The sequence below is a fragment of the Wickerhamiella sorbophila genome (assembly GCF_002251995.1).
Source record: "Wickerhamiella sorbophila strain DS02 chromosome Unknown contig3, whole genome shotgun sequence".
NCBI classification, from domain to species: domain Eukaryota; kingdom Fungi; phylum Ascomycota; class Dipodascomycetes; order Dipodascales; family Trichomonascaceae; genus Wickerhamiella; species Wickerhamiella sorbophila.
Genome location: NW_020194004.1, coordinates 367,834 through 390,761, shown reverse-complemented (window position 1 = coordinate 390,761; position 22,928 = coordinate 367,834). Strand labels below are relative to the sequence as shown.

General features: G+C 50.6%; 14 protein-coding genes across 14 annotated transcripts; 10 read left to right on the top strand and 4 right to left on the bottom strand.

The window, feature by feature from the left end:
• Nucleotides 1-923: 923 nt before the first annotated feature.
• B9G98_02074 (Transcriptional regulator STP4) lies at nucleotides 924-2,495 on the top strand (the record flags this gene model as incomplete). The annotated part of the gene is made up of 1 exon (XM_024808631.1): nucleotides 924-2,495. The coding sequence occupies one exon, from the start codon at nucleotides 924-926 to the stop codon at nucleotides 2,493-2,495; it is 1,572 nt and encodes a 523-aa protein (XP_024664399.1).
• A 989-nt stretch (nucleotides 2,496-3,484) lies between these two features.
• On the top strand, nucleotides 3,485-4,339 carry B9G98_02073 (Ras-related protein Rap-1b; the record flags this gene model as incomplete). The annotated part of the gene is made up of 1 exon (XM_024808630.1): nucleotides 3,485-4,339. One exon carries the CDS (start codon nucleotides 3,485-3,487, stop codon nucleotides 4,337-4,339), a length of 855 nt encoding a protein of 284 aa, XP_024664398.1.
• A 168-nt stretch (nucleotides 4,340-4,507) lies between these two features.
• B9G98_02072 (Cytoplasmic tRNA 2-thiolation protein 2) lies at nucleotides 4,508-5,458 on the bottom strand (the record flags this gene model as incomplete). The annotated part of the gene is made up of 1 exon (XM_024808629.1): nucleotides 4,508-5,458. One exon carries the CDS (start codon nucleotides 5,456-5,458, stop codon nucleotides 4,508-4,510), a length of 951 nt encoding a protein of 316 aa, XP_024664397.1.
• Nucleotides 5,459-5,510: 52 nt separating this feature from the next.
• On the top strand, nucleotides 5,511-5,780 carry B9G98_02071 (Cytochrome c oxidase-assembly factor COX23, mitochondrial; the record flags this gene model as incomplete). Its single annotated transcript, XM_024808628.1, has 1 exon — nucleotides 5,511-5,780. One exon carries the CDS (start codon nucleotides 5,511-5,513, stop codon nucleotides 5,778-5,780), a length of 270 nt encoding a protein of 89 aa, XP_024664396.1.
• A 424-nt stretch (nucleotides 5,781-6,204) lies between these two features.
• On the top strand, nucleotides 6,205-7,734 carry B9G98_02070 (Adenylyl cyclase-associated protein; the record flags this gene model as incomplete). The annotated part of the gene is made up of 1 exon (XM_024808627.1): nucleotides 6,205-7,734. The coding sequence occupies one exon, from the start codon at nucleotides 6,205-6,207 to the stop codon at nucleotides 7,732-7,734; it is 1,530 nt and encodes a 509-aa protein (XP_024664395.1).
• A 234-nt stretch (nucleotides 7,735-7,968) lies between these two features.
• B9G98_02069 (Enoyl-CoA hydratase, mitochondrial) lies at nucleotides 7,969-8,781 on the top strand (the record flags this gene model as incomplete). The annotated part of the gene is made up of 1 exon (XM_024808626.1): nucleotides 7,969-8,781. The coding sequence occupies one exon, from the start codon at nucleotides 7,969-7,971 to the stop codon at nucleotides 8,779-8,781; it is 813 nt and encodes a 270-aa protein (XP_024664394.1).
• Nucleotides 8,782-8,857: 76 nt separating this feature from the next.
• On the top strand, nucleotides 8,858-11,878 carry B9G98_02068 (hypothetical protein; the record flags this gene model as incomplete). Its single annotated transcript, XM_024808625.1, has 1 exon — nucleotides 8,858-11,878. One exon carries the CDS (start codon nucleotides 8,858-8,860, stop codon nucleotides 11,876-11,878), a length of 3,021 nt encoding a protein of 1,006 aa, XP_024664393.1.
• Nucleotides 11,879-11,957: 79 nt separating this feature from the next.
• On the top strand, nucleotides 11,958-12,284 carry B9G98_02067 (hypothetical protein; the record flags this gene model as incomplete). The annotated part of the gene is made up of 1 exon (XM_024808624.1): nucleotides 11,958-12,284. One exon carries the CDS (start codon nucleotides 11,958-11,960, stop codon nucleotides 12,282-12,284), a length of 327 nt encoding a protein of 108 aa, XP_024664392.1.
• A 34-nt stretch (nucleotides 12,285-12,318) lies between these two features.
• On the bottom strand, nucleotides 12,319-13,095 carry B9G98_02066 (Chromatin modification-related protein EAF7; the record flags this gene model as incomplete). The annotated part of the gene is made up of 1 exon (XM_024808623.1): nucleotides 12,319-13,095. The coding sequence occupies one exon, from the start codon at nucleotides 13,093-13,095 to the stop codon at nucleotides 12,319-12,321; it is 777 nt and encodes a 258-aa protein (XP_024664391.1).
• A 120-nt stretch (nucleotides 13,096-13,215) lies between these two features.
• B9G98_02065 (37S ribosomal protein NAM9, mitochondrial) lies at nucleotides 13,216-14,622 on the top strand (the record flags this gene model as incomplete). The annotated part of the gene is made up of 1 exon (XM_024808622.1): nucleotides 13,216-14,622. The coding sequence occupies one exon, from the start codon at nucleotides 13,216-13,218 to the stop codon at nucleotides 14,620-14,622; it is 1,407 nt and encodes a 468-aa protein (XP_024664390.1).
• Nucleotides 14,623-14,670: 48 nt separating this feature from the next.
• B9G98_02064 (Mitochondrial import receptor subunit tom70) lies at nucleotides 14,671-16,476 on the bottom strand (the record flags this gene model as incomplete). Its single annotated transcript, XM_024808621.1, has 1 exon — nucleotides 14,671-16,476. One exon carries the CDS (start codon nucleotides 16,474-16,476, stop codon nucleotides 14,671-14,673), a length of 1,806 nt encoding a protein of 601 aa, XP_024664389.1.
• Nucleotides 16,477-17,082: 606 nt separating this feature from the next.
• Nucleotides 17,083-18,948, top strand: B9G98_02063 (Carnitine O-acetyltransferase, mitochondrial; the record flags this gene model as incomplete). The annotated part of the gene is made up of 1 exon (XM_024808620.1): nucleotides 17,083-18,948. One exon carries the CDS (start codon nucleotides 17,083-17,085, stop codon nucleotides 18,946-18,948), a length of 1,866 nt encoding a protein of 621 aa, XP_024664388.1.
• Nucleotides 18,949-19,030: 82 nt separating this feature from the next.
• On the top strand, nucleotides 19,031-21,139 carry B9G98_02062 (Actin-related protein 5; the record flags this gene model as incomplete). The annotated part of the gene is made up of 1 exon (XM_024808619.1): nucleotides 19,031-21,139. The coding sequence occupies one exon, from the start codon at nucleotides 19,031-19,033 to the stop codon at nucleotides 21,137-21,139; it is 2,109 nt and encodes a 702-aa protein (XP_024664387.1).
• Nucleotides 21,140-21,150: 11 nt separating this feature from the next.
• On the bottom strand, nucleotides 21,151-22,899 carry B9G98_02061 (hypothetical protein; the record flags this gene model as incomplete). Its single annotated transcript, XM_024808618.1, has 1 exon — nucleotides 21,151-22,899. One exon carries the CDS (start codon nucleotides 22,897-22,899, stop codon nucleotides 21,151-21,153), a length of 1,749 nt encoding a protein of 582 aa, XP_024664386.1.
• Between the last annotated feature and the right edge of the window lie 29 nt (nucleotides 22,900-22,928).

Here is a 22,928-nt window from a genome sequence, read left to right as displayed (position 1 = left end):
GCTGAAGCAAGGAAGTAGTGGCAGGCCAGTTTTTAAGCTAAACTCGTCAAAAAAAAAACTTTGAACATTAGCTGTAATAAAGAGGAAGAGTTAGAGATAATTAATAAGTGTATGGCACTGGGCAATGACCGCTTAACCTGGATCGGGCCGAAATCGAGCTGGGAGGGTCAAGTTTGATGATAGTTTATGCTGCATGGCTTCCACAGTTTGACATGACTAGGGCTCACACGGGCTAGAGGAGAGGTGGGAAGTCCCCGAAAAGCGCAGAAACATACATACAAAGCTCACAGTGGATCTATCAAATATACAGCTTAAAGGTATATGTTGTACAAGTAACGACCCCCACGTTCCCCCAGAATTTTTGAAAAAAAAATGGGCGAGCGGAACCCTTGGGAGTTGGGCTGCAGAAAGCGGGCTTAACACAAAGGACAATATTATGGGAAGCAGAATGAGACGGTACTTATTGTCCTGATATTATAAGGTGCCCACCGGGTCGCTGTCAGCCGATCCAACTTTTACGACCTCATCGCATCTTTCGGCACAAGCTGAAGCATTTGCGCTAAATCTGCCGCTCGCCTCGTGCGCAGCATGCATGCGAGATGGCCTCAGCTGACCAATTTTGGTTGTTGGAAGACCAAGCAAAGGCGCACTTTAGTTTAAGGTTCGCAAGTTATGGGAATCCTCCACCTTGACAAGCATAACGAAAATTTATCTGAATTTCCGTTTTTGATTTTATTGTACAAGCTATAAGAATTGAATCTTATTCCTCTTGCTGTTCTGTATTGGACACGACTAGAAGACCCCCCCCTCCGCACGTCCACCTTTCATCCCCCCTTCAAGTAGGACCTCCAGTTTTTTACCTTAAAACTCGTGAACGAGTCTTGCGATATATTCGTTGCCGCTCTCCAGAACACAATATATTGATGAATCCAGAGAACGAAAACGCCAATAAGGGTGTGGATATGCAAATAAACCAAGCTTCAGCAGACGCAGTGGCATCCGAAAGTTTGTCCCCAAACTCCAAGGACTTTAGCGCAGCATTAGATGAACAGCCGCCGCCACTCAAACGGGCGAAACTGGAAGAAAATTTTCGGCCGCATTCAAATCAGCCAGCGAGAACCACTTCTGATGGATATATCACACCTGGAAACACTAGCGAAGCCACCGGCTCCATCAGCTCAGGCACGAACTCAATAAGTTCCGGCAGTAGTGGGGTCTCTGGAGACCGAAAGGAGTCAAATAGTGAGGAAAGTGAAGAAGTTCCTTCCCAAGAACCTGTCGTTGACCGACCTAATCGGGAATTCTTACGCCAGGACCCACCTCGGGCGAATCGCCCTCACACTCATACGCACCCTCACACACACGCTCACCCCCAATATCCGGTCACTGCTATTCCGTTTCCTGTAGCTCAGCCTATAACACCATCTGAAGGTCAACAACCTATGGCAGCTGGTGCGATGCCTGCGAGGTTTATGTCAATCGAGCCGACCCAGTTGCCAATAGCGACCGTTGCAGTGCCCATACCTGCAGCCAACATGCCGGTTATGCCACCTCTGCACCCGATGGTGTATCCTCCACTGCCAGGTCCCCAGTTGCCCGCGATCGAGAACTGTACGTCATCTGCGACCAGCGGTGCTTCTGGGGTCCCCATGAGCCCAGCAGTAACCCAAACTCAATTACCGTCTCCCCAGCAAATCATGACAGGATTCGACCCCTCATACACCCTTGCTTTTCATTATCATTTTTACCCGCCAGGCGTTTCATTCTACCCTGTCGGTATCCCTACGGGTGTGCCTGGAATTGTGTTTCCAGGTACGCTGAACCATGGTCTTTACCAGACCCCCAACACCGCTTCTTCTTCCTCTTCGAATCAGTCGCCTCGCGCGCTGAGGTCCAGCACAGACGCTAGATCATCTTCGGACTCGAAGCTCGCATCCTCTGCATCCTCTGCATCCTCTGCATCATCAACATCCTCGGGATCGTCGATCGGTTCGATGTTAGCAATGACTAATTCCATCCCGACGATGGTGCCCTATGGAATGTATCCATTGTATGACAGCAACAAGTCAAAGGTGCCAGTTGTTGGCAGCTCGAAACGACAGTATAGATGCCCCTACGACGGTTGCGAGTGGTCGTTCACCCGAGCCAGTGACCAGCGGCGCCACATCAAGTCTCACGAGAAGCCAAAATTGCAGTGTCCGTTTTGGACCCCGCTCAAGTCGTGCCACCGGAACAGTGGCGCCTTCAATAGACTTGATGTCTTGAAAAGACACCTTCGACTTGTCCATTTTGAGCCTCTTAAAGACGGACTTCACAGTGGTACGACCTCTGGCCGTTGCCGCCATTGCCGAGTCGATTTTGCTACCATAAAAGATTTTGTCAACCACTGCAATGCCTGTGCGGCTCATTTTTACAGCAGCAGCGGCAGCAGCGGCAGCAGCAGTGGATCGGGGGCGGATTCGAGCAGTTCCGACGGGGCAAACTTCAACGATTAAAAATTTTTTTATTTATTCTGAAAAAAAACTGGAATTCGGCTTGGTTGATTCCAAGTTTCATATGGGCGGTACATGCACCTACCTAGTTCACCTTCCAGAGGGGCGCATTACCTGAACCAAACACCATCTATTTCTTTTTATTTTTTTTTTCCTTAAATGAGGGACTCTTTTCTAGTGCGAAAACGTTCTTGAATGCTAGACGGCGAATCCCTCACAGTTTGCCTTTGCCGTCACCCTTCCCCTTATAATATTTGCAACCCCTAGAAACAACATATACAAGATAGCATTTCCTATTTATTTTGTGACTATCTACTTTAGGTTTTAATTCCCTTGCACGCCAGTACTTGGCAGTTATTCAGACTTCTTGTTTCGACCTGCTGCCTGAGCCCTGTTGAAAAGCAAAACCCTAGCCCTAGCCCTTCTGTCGAGAATCCCAGAGCGTTCGAAGCAGCAGAGTGCATAGAAGCGACTCAGTGCTCGGAGGGACGCGAGAATGGGGTATTCAAGGCAACCCAAAGGGACCAACGACTGGTTCACCGCCAGGATGTGGTCGGATCTATTTTTGGCTATTCGATGTCATAACAAGAGTAGGATTTTTTCCTCAGATCCACTGTAACAACATGGGCTACAAGGCGGTTGCCGTCACAATGGCACGTTGCCCAGGCAATTTGGGGGTTCTGCAAGCAGAGTCGCCGAACGCACGGACGGCGTAAAGACCCTTAGCAGCGGCTATTTCCTACAGGGTTTCGAATCCATACCAGTTTCATAGTTTTTCTTGTTAATGCACCATCGTGCTCTGCATATTCAAAACTTGTGGACCTGGTCGATTTCGGGTCACATGATTACCCTCGGACGCGTAATTGTTTATTCTGGAGCTTACGGAGGCACGCAAGCTACGCGTAACTTGGACAACCACTGTCAGCATTAAAAGTCTCTTTTATCATTCCCATCTTCCCTATTGCAATAAACGTTTTCTGATATCAATCTCCATGCGGGAATATAAAGTCGCCGTATTGGGTGCTGGAGGTGTTGGCAAGTCCGCGCTCACCTCGCAGTACGTGCAAGGGGTTTTCCTTGAAGAGTACGACCCCACCATCGAAGACTCTTACCGCAAGCAGACTGTTATTGATGATCGCAGCTACGGCCTGGAGATTCTAGATACCGCTGGAATCGAGCAGTTTACTGCCATGCGAGAGCTCTACATACGGAATTCTGAAGGATTTGTTCTGGCGTACTCGGTCACGGATAGAAACTCTTTCGAGGAGCTCAAGTCGCTGCGCGATCAAGTCGTGCGCCTCAAGGACAATTTCAACGTCCCGATGGTGCTTGTGGGTAACAAATGTGACCTTGCCGAAACACGGGCTGTTTCGTTGGCCGAGGCTCAGCTTCTGGCCAAGCAGTGGGGCAACGCATCGTTTTTCGAAACCTCTGCAAAGGAATACCTTAATATTAATGAAGCTTTTGAGTCTCTGGTTCGACAGCTTGCTCGACGAGACTCCGCAGTTGGGTCCTCGTTACGCAACCCCAGTATCTCCGGTTCGTCGTTCGACAGCGTGCAAACAAGAATACACCACCGGCCCTCGAAGCAAGTTTTAGCAGTCAAGAGATCACTTGCTCGCCTGAAGGAGAAGAAAAGCATTCGAAGATTCACGTCAGTCATGTCGTTCGCCCATCTGAACGAAGCCTACCCCTCCCCTCCCCAGTCAACCTCCTCATCTCCAAATCTACAAGAAGTAGATCACCTCGCTCAAGCCCCCGAAATCCCATATGCTGCCGCACACATCCCTGAAGAGCGCAGAGAACAGAAGCACAAATCTCGACACAAGGCTTGTGTTGTAATGTGAGAGAATGCTTTCTGTTTTATTATTATTATTATTATTATTATTTTATCTGCATCTTCACCATTCATTTTATTTCTAATGCCAGTCTTTCCTGGAGCCCAAGACATGCCCCAACCATCCTTATATTTCTTATCTTGGTTCGCACTTGTAGCCGCGAATAGCCCATGTAACTTAATCGAGTAAATACTTTGCAAGAATGTCGTCCGTAGGCATCCGCTCAATCACCTTTTCGCTATCTCGAGCTTTCAGCATGACATTGCAAGCATAGCAGACGCCTTGGCCATCCCCACACACGCTGCACTCTTCAGTATCCTGAGCAAGTTTGGAGGCCGTTTTGGCTACTGTCGACACTACCGCGGGGAACTCCTTCTGGACATCAACAAAGTAACGGTGCACTAGCTCATCAATGCTTTGCATCTTAGTGACCATAGGAACTGGGCGGTCAGGACGGACGTATTTTTGGAGGTTGCGAAGCTGCGCGTATTTCTGCAGCTCATCATCAAGAATCTCTCGCAGAGGGTATATGCGGTCGCGCCCACCAGGGGCAACGAGGTCCGGGATGCCAGCTCCCCGACCTTTGACTGTTTCTGAAATCACCAATTCGGATAACCTCGTCATTGAATAGCCCATGACAACCGCCTCGTAGTTCTTGGCTATGTCGGAGATCAGTCTGCCTCGGAGCTGAAACTCCAAGTCTTGTATTGAGGATCGAGAAAGTCCTCGCAATTGTGAATCGGTCAATGGTTGCCCGTCAATTTTGAACGCTTCGCTGAAAATCTTCTCTTTTGGAATGTGTATTAGCGGGAGATCATCGCCAAACGGCCATTCCATAATATCATCACCGACATACACGCATTGGACTGTGAACCCAATTCTACCACCGTGGTTTGTTCTTTGCCGTAGCAGTAACTCTCCAAGCATATCCACCAGCACCAACGATCCGAGTCCAAACGATACGGGGACAAGTAGTTTGGGCACCGAGCTGGCCATAAAGTTCACCCTGAAGATATCGAGGTTCTTTCTGAATTTAATATTTAGAAACCCAATGTAACAATCCTCGCAGAAATGCTCGCCCCGAGTTTTGACCCTCGATTCCTGGCCACATCTCGAGCACGCAGTCATGGTTAAACTTTTTTTTGAGCCTGCTGAAAGATTGTGTGTCTGACTAAAGATAATGGCCGGGGACGACGGCGTAGAGCGGGATCCTTCAAAGGTCGACTTTGTAAAGAATGGAGACATAAAACTGTTTCCGGATGACCCTACCAGTGAGAAGAAGCTGATGAGGTTCCGCAATAAGGGCCATTCTGAGTTCTACGATCCCTGTTCCGAGGCAGCAAAGATGAGCATGAAATGCCTGGAACGTAACAATTACGACCGCAAAAAATGTAAAGATTACTTCCAGGCTTACCGCGATTGTACGGCGGAATGGCGTAAAAAGGTTTAGACCGATGAGTCGAACTCCGAGGAAGGCTCTTCAAACACCGTAGCTAGCCCGGCGCATAATACTTGTGTCTGCTCTGGCTGCTGTTTCGGCAGGGTCCTAACAACATTCAGATTCCTTGCGTTTGTAAATAGATTCTCAAGCATAACACTGTTCTCTCTCAGCTTCCTAGTCTCTTGACTGTATTGAACAACCGCCGGTATAATTCGCTCGGTGAGTGTTTGGTTGGCTTCAGACAAACTGCGGTCTATTTCCTGTAGAACAAGCGTTATAGACGTGTCCAGCACACCCAGTTGTTTGTGGTCCATGGCAAATAGTGTGCACAACCCAATTTTCAGTTATCGCGTGCCTGGGGTCGTCCCCTTGCCCACGCCCTCTAAACTCAGGTAATCGAGAACCTAACCAGTTAACCTACCTCATTCCCAGGATGGACGGCTACAACATGACGACGTTGATGAAACGTCTCGAAGCTGCGACTTCGCGTCTAGAAGATCTAGTGGTTGTTGCTCAGGGACAGAGCTCCAACCAATGGTCTTCCAATATTGTCGGGGACTCGGTAAAGACAAGCGCGGCCGATACTCCTGCGATGGCTACGCCAGGTGCAGTGGCTACCAAGGCGCCCGTGTCTGACATTGAGCCTTCGGGTAGCATTCCTGCATCTTTGACCGCGCTCAATGGCAAACTGGATACTTTGGTAGAACTTTCCAAGGCCGCAGATCTATTGGTGGGCGAGCAGGCAGTTCTTTTCAAGAATGCTGCTGAGGAAGCGAACAAGATAGTCCTGCTTGCGTCCAGAGCCCAAAAGGCTGAGATAGGAAGCCAGGATTTCATGGATCTTCTCAAGCCGCTCGCAGACAAGATTGCTGCGGTTGTGGATGTTCGCGAGTCCAACCGCACTTCACCGGCGACAAACCAGCTTTCAACTATTGCAGAGGGTGTTCCAGCTCTTGGCTGGGTGTCGACTCCTGCTCCTGCAGATTATGTCCAGGATTTCAAGGACAGTGCCCAGTTTTACGCCAACCGGGTGTTGAAGGATAATAAGGACCACGGCGAGTGGGTAAAGGCCTTTCTGAGTTACTTGAATGAGCTTAAAGCTGCTGTCACAAACGACTTTTCTGACGGAATGAAATGGAATGCTAATGGCAAGCCTCTGAGAGAAGTGCTGTCTGCGGACACCAGCTCGGGCTCCTCTTCCAAAGCCAGCACTTCAGCAGGTGGTCCTCCACCACCTCCCCCTCCGCCCCCTCCGTCTGTTGAGACTCTCACCGCTGCTGCTTCAAAGAGCTCTACACCAGCAAGTGGTCCGACTGGTATGGCAGCTGTCCTTGCTGATTTGAACAAGGGAACTGCTATTACTTCGGGATTACGCCATGTTGACCGCAGTGCTAAGAAGGAGGCTCCAAAGGCCCCGCCAAAGCCTGGAGGTTTGAGAAAGACCAAACCTTCCGCAACGGCCGCCCCTCCTGCGGCTGTTGCTCGCAAGCCCCGTATAGAGCTGGAGAACAACCGGTGGATCATCGAGAACTACGTCGACGAGCATGAGATCGTGATTGATGCTGATCTTTCTCAAGCAATTCTCATTGACAACTGCCAGCAGTGCACGATCCAGGTCAAAGGTAAAGCCACTTCGATCACTATCACCAAGTGCGCCAAGACTGGTGTGCTGGTGTACACTCTGGTCAGCGGTGTTGAAATCATCAATTCCAGCAACTTTGGCCTTCAAATCACTGGCACCGTGCCTAGTCTGACCATTGACAACAGTCACGACGGTGCAGTCTACCTTAGCAAAGAGGCCCTGGACATCGACATCTACACATCTCAGACCGCAGCCATCAATGTGAACATCCCCACAGGCGAACCTGGTGACTACGACGAACGGCCGCTCCCCGAACAGATCATGCACAAGGTTGTTGGTGCTAAGATCTCAAGTAGTGCAGTGAATGCTGCCGACAAGTAAATAGGTCGCTAGTCAATGTGCTCTCGTAAAATGAGGATTTCCGGCCCACCAAAAAAGACTTTTTACGATCCATAGGGACGCAACCTGTTAATTTATGAAAACTTCCAAGATCTTTATACCGAAATGCCGAAATGCATCGAGCCAACGCGGGGTACCCCCTCTGGATTGGGGTACAACCCTCGCCCAAAAGCGATGATCGAGATTTCTTCCCAACTCGATATAAAAGCAGCAAGAATGTCTACAGTTTTCCGTCGGATGATGAGTACTGCTGGCTCCTATGAGCACCTGCTTGTTTCGAAGCCTGCTCCTGGTGTACGTCTTTTGACGCTCAACCGCCCCAAGGCGCTGAATGCTTTGAACAATGCGCTGGTCTCTGAAATCAACCACGCTATCACTACGGCCAACCAGGACAAGGAAATCGGTGCTATTGTTATCACAGGAAGCGAGCGTGCCTTTGCTGCTGGCGCTGACATTAAAGCAATGAAGGATTTGAACTTTGCCAAGGCCTATGGTGGCAACTTCATTTCTCATTGGTCCGATCAGATCAACAGCCGCAAACCCATCATTGCTGCCGTGAATGGCTATGCCTTGGGCGGTGGATGCGAAATTGCCATGATGGCTGACATTCTGTACGCTGGTGACAAGGCTGTCTTTGGCCAGCCCGAAATCAAGCTCGGCACCATGCCCGGAGCTGGCGGAACCCAGCGTCTCACCCGTGCCATTGGCAAGGTCCGTGCTATGGAGCTTATTTTGACTGGTCGCAACTTCACTGCCCAGGAGGCTTTCGATTGGGGACTGGCTGCCCGTGTTTTCCCCGCAGAGAAGCTCCTTGACGAGGCTGTCAAGGCTGCTGCCGAAATCGCTGGCAATGCCCCTCTCGCTGTCATGGCCTGCAAGGATGCTGTCAACCAGGCTTTCGAGTCCAGTTTGTCCACCGGTGTCCGCTACGAGCGTAACATCTTCTACGGCCTCTTCGGTTCCGAGGATCGCCGTGAGGGTATGACTGCTTTTGTTGAGAAGCGCAAGGCCGAATGGAAGGGCGAGTAAATAGGATTGACCTTTTTTGATTCACATATATAGCTCCATATATAGCTAAAATCTCGTCTTTTCGTCACCTGCTGACATGGACCTCCACTTCGTCCCGCTTGTTTTGGTAGGAGGCCTTGGCGGCAAACCAGATGAGAAGCAAACGCCTCTGTCTATACAATCAGTTGATTTAGCAGACGATGTACGGTCGAATCCTGCTCTAGATGTAGTGAAAGCCGCACTGCTAGCTCGGAGCTACGACACGCAGCCCTGGATTGAGCCGGTCAAACTAGGCAGCCCAATTCTTCATTTGAAGCTGTGCAATGAGGCGTTTGTCTACGTCAGAGGCGAGAGACCCTCGATTTTGTCTCCCAAAAACAAGGAATCCTCTTTATTTCCTGACGGATTGTTTACTTACGAGTGGGTTCGAAAATATAGCGAGTACTGGCCGTCCACGGCGGTGGTTTTTTATGAATACACGAATCAAACCGATTTGCAAGAGCTCGGATCTCAAATCACCCAACTCAAAACAAAACTAACTGCTTTGGATATACGGCTGGTTGCAATTGTCACCAGCACAGAAGCAGTGGCTTCGGCTGATTTGGAGTCTGCCGTAGCCGAGCTGCGCTGGTCAACTGGTCTGGCTCCACGCACAGGCATGCTGATGCTTCCACCAGATGCGAACGATGTTGAAACTAGCGTTTTTGTTGAAACATTGTGGCTGCTGCTCGGAACCAACTCTGCTGATTTCTTCGCAAATAGAGCAAGAGAAGTGAGGTATAAACGCGACCGTCTCACCTCTGAAACTGCTTCGTTGCGATGGGATGCACGGTATACACTGAAACTTGCGATATTCTCTGAATTCAAGTACGACGTAAGGGGCGCCCTGAGATTGTATGAATCTGCATATGATTGTGTTCGTCAATTGTTTGACAACGGTCTCGAGCCTAACGATGCTTCTGCATGGTGTGCTGCACGTGAATTGCTGGACACAATTGCCCTCAAAGTTGCCAAGCATGCTCTTTATCTCAAAGATGCTAGCATGGCCTCGAAAAAGTATCGATACCATCTGCATAGTGTTACGCATTTGCTGCAAGTACAACAATTGCCCTCGACACCAGCCTGGCGGGCTTTCAACTACTTTAAGCTAGCGAATCTGGTCAAAAATGCAACCCTAAATCGACCGGTTGGAGCATTCTACCCGGCAGCTCCAGGGTTGTCTAGTGCGCTCCCCCGAGCAGGATTGCTTTATCTTGATGCTGCAAAAGCTGCCACCGAGCCCCCAGTTGATATGGACCCTTACAAAGTTGTTAATATTGACGTTATTGAGGCTCTCAATTCTGCATACACCGACCTGCGGCCATTCCCACATACTGCTGGTCATGCGTTACAAATGCAGGCAGAGTATTTATTGTCATTGGGTGAGAAAGCAGCAGCTTTAGACGCGTACGAGCGTGCCCTTCCATTACTGCATCCTGGCTGGCCCCAGAAAGCTACGGTGGCCCGCCAGATTCTTCAACTGAGTAGCGATGATGTCCAGAAGGCAACTGCTCAGTTAGCCCTGCTGGCCACTGGCGAATCTGTTGAATTAGAGGAAACCACAAGAGAGCTGGGTCGATTCGATACCAGTTTGTTTGATGTTGAAGGAACGTTTCATGCTCAGTCGGGCTATCTTGGCCGTAAAGTTGTCAGCCAAATAACCCTGCATCCAAAGTTCAATGGCACCCTTCGCCTAGCTACAATTAAAGCGATATTCACCGGTAAATCGGTTAGTATCGAGCATGCGGAAAGTGCAGATCCAGAACTGGATGTATACGCGAGTGGTGATGCGAATCTTGTGTTTTCTGGAGGCAAGCCAAAAACATTCGAGCTAAGCATGTCTGTGTCTGAACCGGGCGAAGTAACAATGGAAAGCGTCCATATTTTCGGTGCAAACCCTGTCTTTCTGCAAGAATGTAAAGTCAAGTCTGCGCATGTGTGGCTACAGCATCCTGTTTCGTCCAAAACAACCCGTCACCTGCAGCTGCCGAATCCCCGTGAAATTGAGATACTGTCACGCAAAGCCCAGGTTGCGTTTGAGTTTGACACTTTCGAAAAAGTTGCGCCTCAAGAAAAGGCCGCTTGCTATCTTACTATCATCAACAACGAGACCGAAGTATCTCATGTTAAGCTACAAGTCTACCTTGACGAAGAAGGGCTCAATGAACAGATGGTACACGAAGCTACTTTGGATGTGGATGCTCAAAGCAAGTCAATTGAAACATTTGACTACACTGCACCACCCCAGGGCACATTTTCTTTAAGGGTCGCTGCCACTTACCATACCGATTCAGATCCTATGCCCGTCAAGGCAAGCGAGTCAATCAGCATTGATACGTCCAATATGTTGCGCACAACATTTGATTTGACCCCGCAATACCATCCAGATCCCTGGAAAAACCTGTTTGTACCCGATGGAGACGATATGACCCCCAAGATTGCTCGTGGGTGGGTGCTTCAGGTCACTGTACTTCCGTTGATAAAAGATGCACAGTTGCATGATGTCCGGGTAGAGTTTGAAAGTGAGGACGCAGAGATTGAATCTTTACCACGCCCGAAATATCAAGGATCACTTGTGCATAACAAGCCGGTTCGGGCGAGCTTTGGGTTTGTGTCCCGGCGAAAGAGCCGCGATCTGCGGAGTTTTGACGGCAAGGCTAGCGTTATTATTACATGGAGTCGCAACAGAACGCAGGAAATTTCGAATGAATATGTTTTGCCCCCCCTGCGGCTCTCTTTAACCCACCAGGAGCCGCGGGCGCTCTGCCTTGCCCGCGTGGATGGAGGCACGGTGCACCTCGATTACTATGTTGAAAACAGCACCTCGCACATTCTTACCTTTGCAGTGACTATGGGAACGTCATCCGACTTTGCTGTTCAAGGACCCAAAGGAGGATCATTACGACTGCTGCCGTTCAGCCGACGGAAACTGAGCTACGACATGGTGGTGATGAACGACAAGCGTGCGGTGCTGCCCTTGCTGCGAATCTTCGATACTACCTACAAAAGAGCTCTTACTGTTCTTCCTGGCAACAACACGGTAACCAAAGGACCAAATGGTCTGCATTTAAATCTTTAGTCCTAATAACGCCTCAGTACCCCCCTCAGCTATCGGTTGTCATATAACCCAACCCACTTGGTTGCCACGACCGTAAACCATGGCATTCGAAGTACTGCAGATCACACCCGGTGACGGCAAGACATACCCCCAGCCAGGCCAGACCGTGTCAATGCACTATGTGGGCAAGCTAGAGTCGGGAAAGAAGTTCGATTCGTCCATCGACCGCGGGCGGCCGTTTGAATTCGTTCTTGGTCGCGGTAGCGTGATCCGGGGGCTTGACGAAGGTGCCCGCAAGATTTCCCTGGGCGAGAAGGCGGTCATCAACATTACTAGTGACTATGCCTACGGCGAGCGAGGTTTCCCTGGCTTTGTTCCGCCGAACTCGAACCTGATCTTCGAGGTCGAGATGCTTGAGTTCAAATAGTGTAAGAATAACAATTAGATCTGACATTAAATAACTACTTGCGTTTGCGGCGTTTGGCAGCTGGCGCTTCTTCCTTCTTAGCCGCCGGCTGCTTTCGTTTGGGCGTCGATGCTGCGCTGGTTGCACGGCGTTTTTTCTGCTCGTTTTTGGACTCGCTCTTCTGTTCTGATTTCGGTGCACTTCGAGCCCGAGCCAAGCGGCCGGATTGGCGTCGCCCTTTCGGTTCGTCGTCTGGCGTTGTACCTCTTCGCTGGCGGCGGGACCGTTTGTCCTCATCCGGATCGACAGAGCTCGCCCGCGAGTCCATCAAAGCCCTTTGACTTTCTTCATCTTCATCTTCATCCTCTTCGCCTGCGCCGTCCTCGCCTTCTCCGTCGTCCTCTTCCTCTTCTTCACTGGGTGTGACAGGCTCCTTGACCTCGTCCTCATCCTCGCTCGGCTCCGGGTTGAGAGCGTGCTCGAGCATCAAATCCCCAAATTCATCCCATGATAGCCTGAACTCGCGCTCTGCTTCTTCTCGAGACTCGTCTTCAATTGCTTCAACCCCGGCAAGATCGTAAAGTTCACCGAGCTTAGCCCAGCACTGGTCGATCGTGACTGGGCTTGGATTCAGAACTTCATTCATAAATAAATTGACATTAATCATTTGCCAATGCTTGTGAATCCCGGATGGCTTGAATTTGCACACTCCGCGAAACAAAGCAGACTCGATATCTGGAGTCCACATGATTAATAATCTACGAGGGTTTCCGAGTGAATAAAGCACAGTTTCCGAAGGAAGGTTTCTCTTGAGCGGATGTAAATAGGCCATCAGTCTAAGTTACTTGGTGCAGCTCTCTACTAGAGCTTAAAACTATTTTATCTTTTCGCACAAAACACCGTCGAATCACCATACTGAAATCTTTTTCGCTGACATAAAATTTTCAGCCAAATGCCTCGACGACAGAAAGTGCCGCCCTTTTCGCTGGTGCGAAAGCGGATCAGGCAGTCGTTTAACAAGCTCAACATCTATAATGCTATGACCTGGCGCAAGAACCGGCCATTCAATAGCCAGTACCGCCAGCTGTTCTTTGCCAAACAGGAGTCTCGTGCGTACCACGGTGAAGGGTTGACCGAGACGCAGTTCCGCAACGTTTTCCGATCGGAGCTGACCTCGGTGTCCCCTTTGCAGTCCAAGGCCAAGCGTGATGGTGTCGAGCAAGAGATCCCGCATGCTTTACAGACTTTTGTTGCTCTAGAGCGTCGTCTGGACACTGCAGTGTTCCGGGCCTTGTTTGCTTCTAGTTTGCGTCAGGCTTCGCAGTATGTGGTTACAGGAGCCGTCAAAGTCAATGGTGTCAAGATCAGCCAGCCGGGCTATGTTCTTCGTGCCGGTGATATGTTCAGCGTGGACCCCAACCGTGTTCTCGAGGGCTTGGGCCGTCCGAAGCCTTCGGCTGCTGAAGCCATCACTCAGACCAACCGCATTATTCGCAAATACAACAAGTACCTCGAGCGGTGCCGCAAGAGTCCCAGGCAGATGTGGAAGTCGCGTGAGGCTCGCCGAAAGCGCCATGTTGTTTATAACTCTAAGCAGGCCGCCAAGGAGAATCGCGCAATTGAGCAGCACAACAAATCGATCGACACGGCTATGAAGCGTGAAATCGATGCTGTAAAGCCCCGCCTGATTCTTGAGACTGCTCTGAAGGGCGAGAAGGTCGGTGGTGAAAAGCTCGCTGCAAAGTCAGGCGCCCTGCTTGGCCTGGTCCGAGGCCACCTTCCTCCCAAGGACGAAGCCGGATACTCTGCTGATGAGGTTCGTGACATTTCCGGTCGCTACTATGACAAGCACGAGCCTGGTGTTGCGGGTGTCGCCAATAAGTCAGATGTGAAGAAGCTTTGTGCAGAGCTCGTTCAGCTCAAACAAGACGAGATCCGTACAAGCTACTCTTCTCGTCTCCGTCATCTCGGAAAGGCCGCTCCTTACGATCCTACCTGGGTCGATCGACTGCCCCAGCCAATTCCAGAGATAGACCCCGAAACCGATCCCGAGGAGTTTGCAAAGATGAAACTGGCTCTGCCCTTCTCAACAACCGGTAAACTTTACGGTTTGGCAGAGCCTGAAAAGCGGTGGTTCACCCCCTGGGTGCCTCGTCAGTTCGTGGCTGCCATGGCAGTTCTGCCGCACCATTTGGAGGTCTCCCACGAGACCTGCCACGCCATTTACCTCCGCGACCCGGTTGCTCGACCGAATCACTCTGAGGTCATTTCGCCTTTCAGTCTCGACATGCATGAGCGGGTTCATATGTGGTATAATTATCGCCGGCGGAAGAACCTGGCACGAACCGGCAGTGCTTAGAACTTTTAATTGTATATACAACATTCTGTTTTACTTTTTTTGAGGCGTTTACTGGCGGTAACGCGACGCAATCTCCAAACGTTCACGCAAAATAGGGCGCTCGCGGGAGATCCGGTTCTGAGTTTTGGATGCCTCGGCAAACGTGATGGCCTGGATTTGCTCAGCACGAGTGCGGGCGAGATCAGCATTGCGCTCAAAGAGCTCAATGGCTTCACTATTCTGGCCGATCTGGAGGCAGAACTGGGCCAGAGTGCCGATGGCAACGTCGGAAGCAGGGTCAATGGCAGCGGCCTTGCGGCAGAGCTCAATGGCACTGTTGATACCTGCAGGGCCGGTTGAAGAGCTAGCAATAGCGAGGGCCTTGTTAATCAAAGGAACAACATTAATTGCAGCAACGTCCTTCGCAAGCTCCAAACGAATGGCCTCATCAAATTGGGCGCTGGCACCGTCAATGTCCTTCATGTCAAGCAAGATCTCACCGTAGTAGTTGTGCACGTTAGAGTTGTCAGCATTCTTCTTGACCATCTGCTCAAACTTATGCTTGGCAACTTCAACATCGCCCTTGCGGTATTTGGTAACGGCGCTCTGGATGTGAGCGAGCAAGAAATCACCGTCAATCTTGATGCTGCGGTTGTAATGCTCAATAGCAGTGTCCCAATCTTGTTGGAGGAAAGCAAACTGCGCGAGCTGATACTGTGTGTCGGCAGAGTTGGGGTCGAGTTGATCAGCGCGGGCAAAGTCGGCGTTAGCAAGTTCAAGCTGTCCGAGCTCAATGTGCAAAGAGGAACGTTTGATGAGAGCCTGAACAGTGGGGTTCAATTCAATAGAGTTGTTAATATCGAGCATAGCACCCTCCATATCGTTCAGCAGGAACTTGAAAGTAGCCTGGAACTCAAGAGCCAATGCCTGGACCTCGGGGTTCTTGAGACCCTTCTCGAGAGCCTGACCCAAGTAAGCAAAGGCCTGCTTGTAAGAGTCCAGATTTTCCTTGTCGATAGCGTCAAATGCAAGCTTGACGTCGTACTCGGGGGTTCCTTCCTCAGCATCAACAACGTCGGCAGGCAAGTCACGCTTGTGGAAAGAGCTCAAGTAGGCAGAAACAAAGCTGGGGGAGGGCCACTCAATCTTAGCGGTCTTGTAGCGTTCCTCGACAATCTTCTCAGCCTGCTTGCGCAAGACGCGATCGACGGCACGGCCCATATTTTCATCCTCAAAGTTGGACAAAATGCAGGCAGCCGTGTAATCCATAACAGACTCGCTGTAGTCTTCGAGTCTCTCATAGGCCAAACCGCGACGGTTGAAGCACTTGGTATAGTCCGGACGCAAATCCAGAGCCCTGGTGGTGTCCTTGACAACGCTGGGGAAGTCTTCGAGAGCACCGTAAACAGCGGAACGGTTCGAGTAGTAAATAGCGTCAGAATCATAGACTTCAATAGCCTTAGTATACATCTCCAAAGCAAGATCGTTCAGCTTGTTGTTGAATGCTGCATTACCTGCCAACTTGAACTCGTCAGCAATCTCTTTGCGAGTCTTTTCGTCGAGCTGCTTGACCGCAGACATATCCTCAATTACGGGGTAACGAGGTCCGTCAGTGACAGGGACCTGCTCGGTGGGGAAGCCGTGAGAAAGCACTGAGGACTTGGATCCAGTCTTCTTCTTGCCCTTGGACTTGGACTTGGACTTGGACTTGGATTTAGCCTTCTTGGCCCCCGGAGATCCTGGAGTGGAGTCTCCGCCGGCTTGAGAGGACGAGCTGTACAGATAATACAAGGCACCACCAGTGATACCAAGCGCCAATGCGCCAGCAATCAGATTGTTCCGGTGGCGTTGAACGAATGTCTCCAGATTTGACATTTTTTAAGAAATGTATCGAAAAACACACACCTAAGATCTGATGACAAACCAGCTAACAGACCACCCTAGCGTGGAAAATCGTTGCACCCGGGGTAGTAGGCATGTGAAATTTCAAGAGGCGGGCTTGGCGAGGGGGTGGATCAATGGCATCGCACATGAAAGAACCACGCAGATCAGCGAGGCCACCGAACGGAAATATGAATCGGTCCCTCGGCCGGTGCAGATCGTCACAAGCCCGTGCAAGTACCGCGGCGGTCAGCACAACACATGCTCGGCTATGGACTGGAGCGGACCAGTGAGACGGTTGTCGGAACACATCTGAAACAACAGCGTTTTCGGTATGGGATCTATAGCTCAGTAAATTGTGAAATTGATGAAAGTTTGGCGCTCGTTGTGTCGCTGCGTTGGGTAACTTGACAGTCAAGCACCAATCAGCGCCCGGAATCGCAGCTTACCCCACAAAATATGCACCTCGGTAGGCATTCAGCGGAGGCTTAGGTAAGGGTGGTATATAAATGACTCGGTCAAACCCCACTGCCCAACGTTTAAGGTTCGGCTTACGACTTTTTTCGCTACCTCCACACCCCATTCGTGTCCAAAACTCTGATGCTGTGCAAGAAACAAGCGCTAAGTATGCCAGTCAAAGCCGCTGTTCGTATGAATTCCACCGCTGCCCCCGCCGGTTACAAGGAGGACCTGGTTCTCGGTAAGACATACCGCTTCCAAAACTCGCTACCGAAGTTACCCGTGCCTACCTTGCAGGAGACCGCAAAGCGCTACCTCCGCACTGTCAAACCTTTTGTCATTGATGAGACGTACGCTCGCACCGAGAAGCTTGTCCAGGAGTTCATTGCGCCCGGAGGCCAGGGTGAAGTTCTCCAGAAGCGTTTGGAGGCCCGTGCCGCCGACCCCAATGTAAAGAATTGGCTATATGAATTTTGGAATGAGGCAGCCTACATGGCTTACCGTGACCCCGTCGTGCCTTACGTCTCTTACTTTTACTCCTACAAGGACGATCCCCGGTTCACTCAGCCAGCCAAACGCGCTGCTGCCATCATCACCGCAGCCCTGAAATTCAAGGGTCTGCTCGATACCAAGACTTTGGAGCCTGACTACATGCGCAAGGCCCCAATTGATATGGAGCTTTTCCGCTACCTGTTCCACAACTGCCGTGTTCCTGAGCCCAAGGTTGACGGTAACCTCGAGTACCCCGTTTCCGGCAATGAGTACTTTGTTGTTGCTCGCCGCAACCGCTTCTACAAGGTTCCTTATCTGACCCCCGAGGGCCGTCAGCTCTCTACTGCCGAGTTTGAGAGCCAGCTGCTCAAGATCTACAACGATGCCGATCTCAAGGGCACTGGCCCCAACGTCGGTGCCTTGACCAGCGAGAATCGTGATGTTTGGTACGACATGCGTCGCGATCTGCTCGCAGACGCTACTAATGCTGCTTCACTCGAGACAATCCAGGCCTCTGCTTTCGTGGTCTGCCTCGATTTCGCTTACCCCCTCGAGAACGTTGAGCGTACTTATCAGTACTGGCACGGCAATTGCCAGAACCGCTTCTACGACAAGCCTGTTCAGTTCGTCATTAATGACAACGGCACTGCCGGTTTCATGGGCGAGCACTCTATGATGGATGGCACCCAGACGCACCGCCTGAACGACTATGTCTGCGACGAGATCTTCAACAACAAGGTCGAGTTGACAACCGAGCTTTCCTTCAATGCCCCCGCTGAGGAGATTGTTTTCAACGTCTCCGACAAGATCGCTGGCCACGTTGCTCGCGCCGAGAGGGACTTCTGGAACGAGATCGACCAGCACGAGGTCGCGGTCTGGGTGTTCAACAACTACGGCAAGAACCTTATCAAGCAGTTCAAGTGCTCTCCTGATGCTTACCTCCAAATGCTGCTTCAGCTTGCTTACTTCCGCATGAACGGCGTTGTCCGCCCTGTTTATGAGTCTGCTGCTACCCGCAAGTTCGCTCAGGGCCGCACCGAAACCTGCCGCTCTGTCTCCATTGAGAGTGCCGACTTTGCCCGCTCTTTCTGGGACGCTAACGTCTCTGACGCTGAAAAGGTCAAGAAGTTCCGTCTCGCCGTCGACCAGCAGGTCAAGTACATTGCCGATGCCTCTGAGGGCCGAGGTGTCGACCGTCATATGTTCGGTCTGAAAAAGATGCTCCAGGAGGGCGAGCAGATGCCCGGCATTTTCCAGGACCCCGTCTTCGCTTACTCCGGTACCTGGTACATCTCCTCCTCCCAGTTGTCTTCTGAGTACTTCAATGGCTACGGCTGGTCTGAGGTTATTCCTGAGGGTTTCGGATGTGCCTACATGATTAACGCAAACAATTTGCAGGTCAACATCTGCTCTAAGAAGATGGGCTCTCACAAGTTCCAGTCCTACCTCGAAGAGGCTGCCAACGAACTCGCTAAACTCCTCAGCGCCGAGACTGGCACCAAGGCCAAGCTCTAAGTTATAGAATTAGATTTTCAGCAATTCCAGATCTCCGTATTAAATCAGCCGTCCTGCTGACTACGTCGGCTTGTCTGTCAAAATGGTGTACACACTCAACGATACACCTGTTCCGCAAGAGCCGGCGAAACCGTCGAATGTTTGGAAGGAGAAGGTGCCAATCGTTATTGATATGGGATCTCACGAAACGCGAATTGGCATGGCCGATCAGTCAAAACCAGCCCATGTGTTTACCAGCCGCACTGCAAAGTATCGAGACAGAAAGAACAATAAGAACATCACTGCCGCAGGAAATGACGTTCTTCTTGATCCGATTGCCAAGCAAAACTCAAAGTCTCCGTACGACGGTCTGTTTCTCGTAAATTGGGATTCTGTCGAGCAGCTCCTCGACTACTCGTTTCACCTTCTAGGCGTCAAATCGAAAGGTCGAGTCAAGAACCCTATCATTATCAACGAGCAGTTTGCTGTACCTAAAATGCCTCGGCGCACGCTCTGTGAATTGCTCTTTGAGGCTTACGGCGTGCCCGCCGTGGGGTTCGGCGTCGATGCTCTATTCGCCTACCATAAAAACAGTAAACCGTCACAAGCCGGGGTGATCGTTCACGGTGGTGCCGAGGCCACGTTTATTGTACCAATTCTACCAGGCGGAGAGCCGGATTTAACAAATGCTAAGCGGATTAACTGGGGTGGTCGTCACGCAGCCGAGTTTATGCAAAGCTTGTTGGCATTGAAATACCCTCTTTTCCCCACCCGTGTTAAAGTTTCAGAGGCTGAAATGTTGATCAAGGAGCACTGCTATGTTTCTCAAGACTACCAGAATGAGCTGGAGCACTATCTTGACCTTGATGGTTTGGAGGGCAGAGAACGCATTGTTCAGGCCCCCATTGTGACCTTGGGTAACGAAAAAACCGAGCAAGAGCTCGAAGCTATTGCTGAACGGAGAAAAGAAAGCGGACGGCGCTTGCAGGAGCGTACAGCCAAGATTCGAGCAGAGAAATTGGCCCAGCAACAACGTGACTTGGAGATTCTTGAAAACCTGAGAGAGACAGAAGACGAAAATGAAATCAGAAAAAACGGTTTCGAGTCTTTGAAGAGTTTGGATTGCGTGATAAAGAAACTGCAAATTGCGGTAGCCCGTGCCCAGGGAGAAGAGGTAGATGAGGAAGAGGAGGAACCGCCGGTGCTTCCGCTCGTTGATGTCCCCGATGAGCAGCTTGATCCTGAAACTCTGAAGGAGAAGAGACGTCAGAAACTCATCAAAGCTAGTTATGATGCCCGCCAGAAAGCGAAGCAAGAGAAGAGAGAGGCGGCGGCCGCGGCCGCTGAGGCCATCGCGAAAGACGATGAATGGAGAACCAATAACTTCGACGAATGGGTTGCTGCCAAGCGCCATGAGCTCAAGATCTTGCAGCAAGCTGCCCGTGATCGCGAAAAGTTACGCCAAGAACTCAGTGATCGAAAATCACTGGCATCCCAAATGCGTATGAAATCAATTGCCGAACTTGCTGGCGAGGGCGGCGCAAGAAAACGTCGGAAAAAAAATGATGATGGCGAAGATGATGGATTTGGCGCTAACGATGATGACTGGCAAGTCTACATTCGGAAAGAGGACGGTGAAGACAGTGACGCGGAACAAGAACAAGAGCGAATTAGCGAGCTCCAAAGGGTACTGCTCGAACATGACCCTGATTTCACAACTGCAGACCTGTTTGGCGAAAAGATTGACTGGCGCCACAGCATTGTGCACAAGTTTTTGTACGGTGCCCATGAACTCGATCCAGAAAATCACGAACAGGCCTACCAGCTCAATCTCAATATTGAACGAATCCGTGTTCCCGAGGTACTGTTCCAGCCGGACATCGCAGGCGTGGATCAGGCTGGTGTGACTGAAATTGTCACTGCAATGCTAGTTAGCCGCTATCCCAAAGATGTTGGCGAAAACATGGCCAAGAATGTGATAGTCTCAGGTGGGCTGGCTAACTATCGGGGATTCGCTGAGCGTCTTCATTCTGAGCTGCAAAGAAACTTGCCCTCTGGCACAGAACTAAACGTTCGCAAGGCGGAGAACCCCGACGTTGATGCGTGGTGTGGCATGGCTTCCTGGGCTAAGGAGCCAGTTCTTATCAGCAAATCTGAATATCAAAAGCATGGTGCGGAGTATTTCAAGAAGCACAATTGTAGTAATGTATAAAAATTAATAGTCTACTGCTTTTTACCAGGCCGCAGAGCCCTGGGGTTATGACCCTTTTTACGTTGAGCGCGTTTGAGTGACTGCTCGACAAACTGCTCATCAGCCTCCTCATCGAACTCGGCAAATGGCTGGGTGAGCTCCTCGGTGAGATCCTTCTCCTTGGCTCCATTGGCAGAAACAGGGGAAGGCCCAATCTTCTTGAACTTGGCAACGTAGAAGCCATCAACGTTATAAGTGTGGGGGTAGTAACGACGAGTCAACTTAAGCTTGGGGTTAAAAGTCTTGCCACGGAAAGAGGTAAAGCCCTCTTTACCGATTTCGAGTCCGGTGTCTACAATCTGCACATTAGGTCGCTTGCGTAGGACATAATCAACGACTGCTTCGTTCTCTTCGACCATAACCGAGCATGTAGAATAAACAATAGTGGCGCCCGCGCTCTTCTCGTCAACAGAATCGATTGCACAAAGCAGTAACTGCTTCTGCAGATGCGGAAGCTGAATGAAATCCTTTTCTGTACGGTTGGTCTTTACAGCAGGATCCTTGGACACGACACCAGTACCAGAGCAAGGGGCATCCAAAAGCACACGATCGAAACCGCCAATGACCTTAGGGAACTGGCGAGCGTCATAGTTGCAGACAATGGTGTTGGTGCAACCAAGACGGTGGATATTGGCGATGAGAGACTTGGTACGAGCTTTGTTGGCATCGTTGGCAAAAACAACACCAGTATCTTTCATGAGAGCGGAGATGTACGTGGTTTTGCCACCAGGTGCAGCGGCCATATCGAGGATACGCTCATTCTCCTGAGGCTCAAGGGCCATGACAGGCAAGAATGAAGAAGCAGCCTGTAGAATATAATGACCAGACAAGTACTCAGGAGTGGCACCAATAGGCACTTGCGAATCAAAAACTTGCAAACCAACCTTGGTCCAAGTACCGATGGGCTGAAGATTGACACCACGGTTGATTAGGGTCTGAACAAGATCCCGGCGGCGGGTCTTGAGAGTGTTTGTGCGAATCGTCATTGGACGAGGAACCTCGTTAGCCTCGAAGAACTCAATAGCCTCGGCGGGATTGAATAACTGGAAGAATTTCTCGGCCAAGAAAGGAGAGTAGCCGTAGTAGTCACAGATATCACTTAGCAGGCGATCAGTGTAAAACGAGCGGCTCTTTCCTTTGTTCATATCGGCAAAGTTCTCGAGAATCTTGACGGTTTCCATGATACGAATACGGATAGACGGCAAAGTGAGGTCTCCCTCGCCTTCTTGAGCCTGTTCTTCGTCATCTTCAACATAGCGATCTTCGACTTCTTCTTCTTCCTCTTCATCGCCGTCCTGATCCTCATCCTCATCAGAATCGGGGTCCTCTTCCTCGGACTCTGAGCCAAAGTCGAACTCATCCTGTTCCTCCTGATCTTCTTCGTCCTCGTCGCTATCCATAAAGTGAAGAGCAGTTGACTGATTCATCTGTTCGAGCTGGTCATTGTCGCCCTCATCGTCGCTGAACATAGGACGTACCTGATCATCGTCATTATCGCTGTCTTCGAAAAGATCGGCGCTAGCCTCCTCGAGTTCGTCGCTGTCGTACTCGTCGTCGTTTTTAGGGGTGGTGGGCTCGGTTTTGGCCTTTTTCTCGGCTTCAAGCTTTTTGGCACGCTTCAAAGCACGGCGGCTGGGCTTCTCAGGCTCCTTGCGCTTTTCACCGCGGAATTCCTCAAGACTAGGAGGGGCCGCTTGCTTCTGTTTAGCCCGACGTCCCATTTTTCAAAAAAGTTTTAGATGGGAAAAAA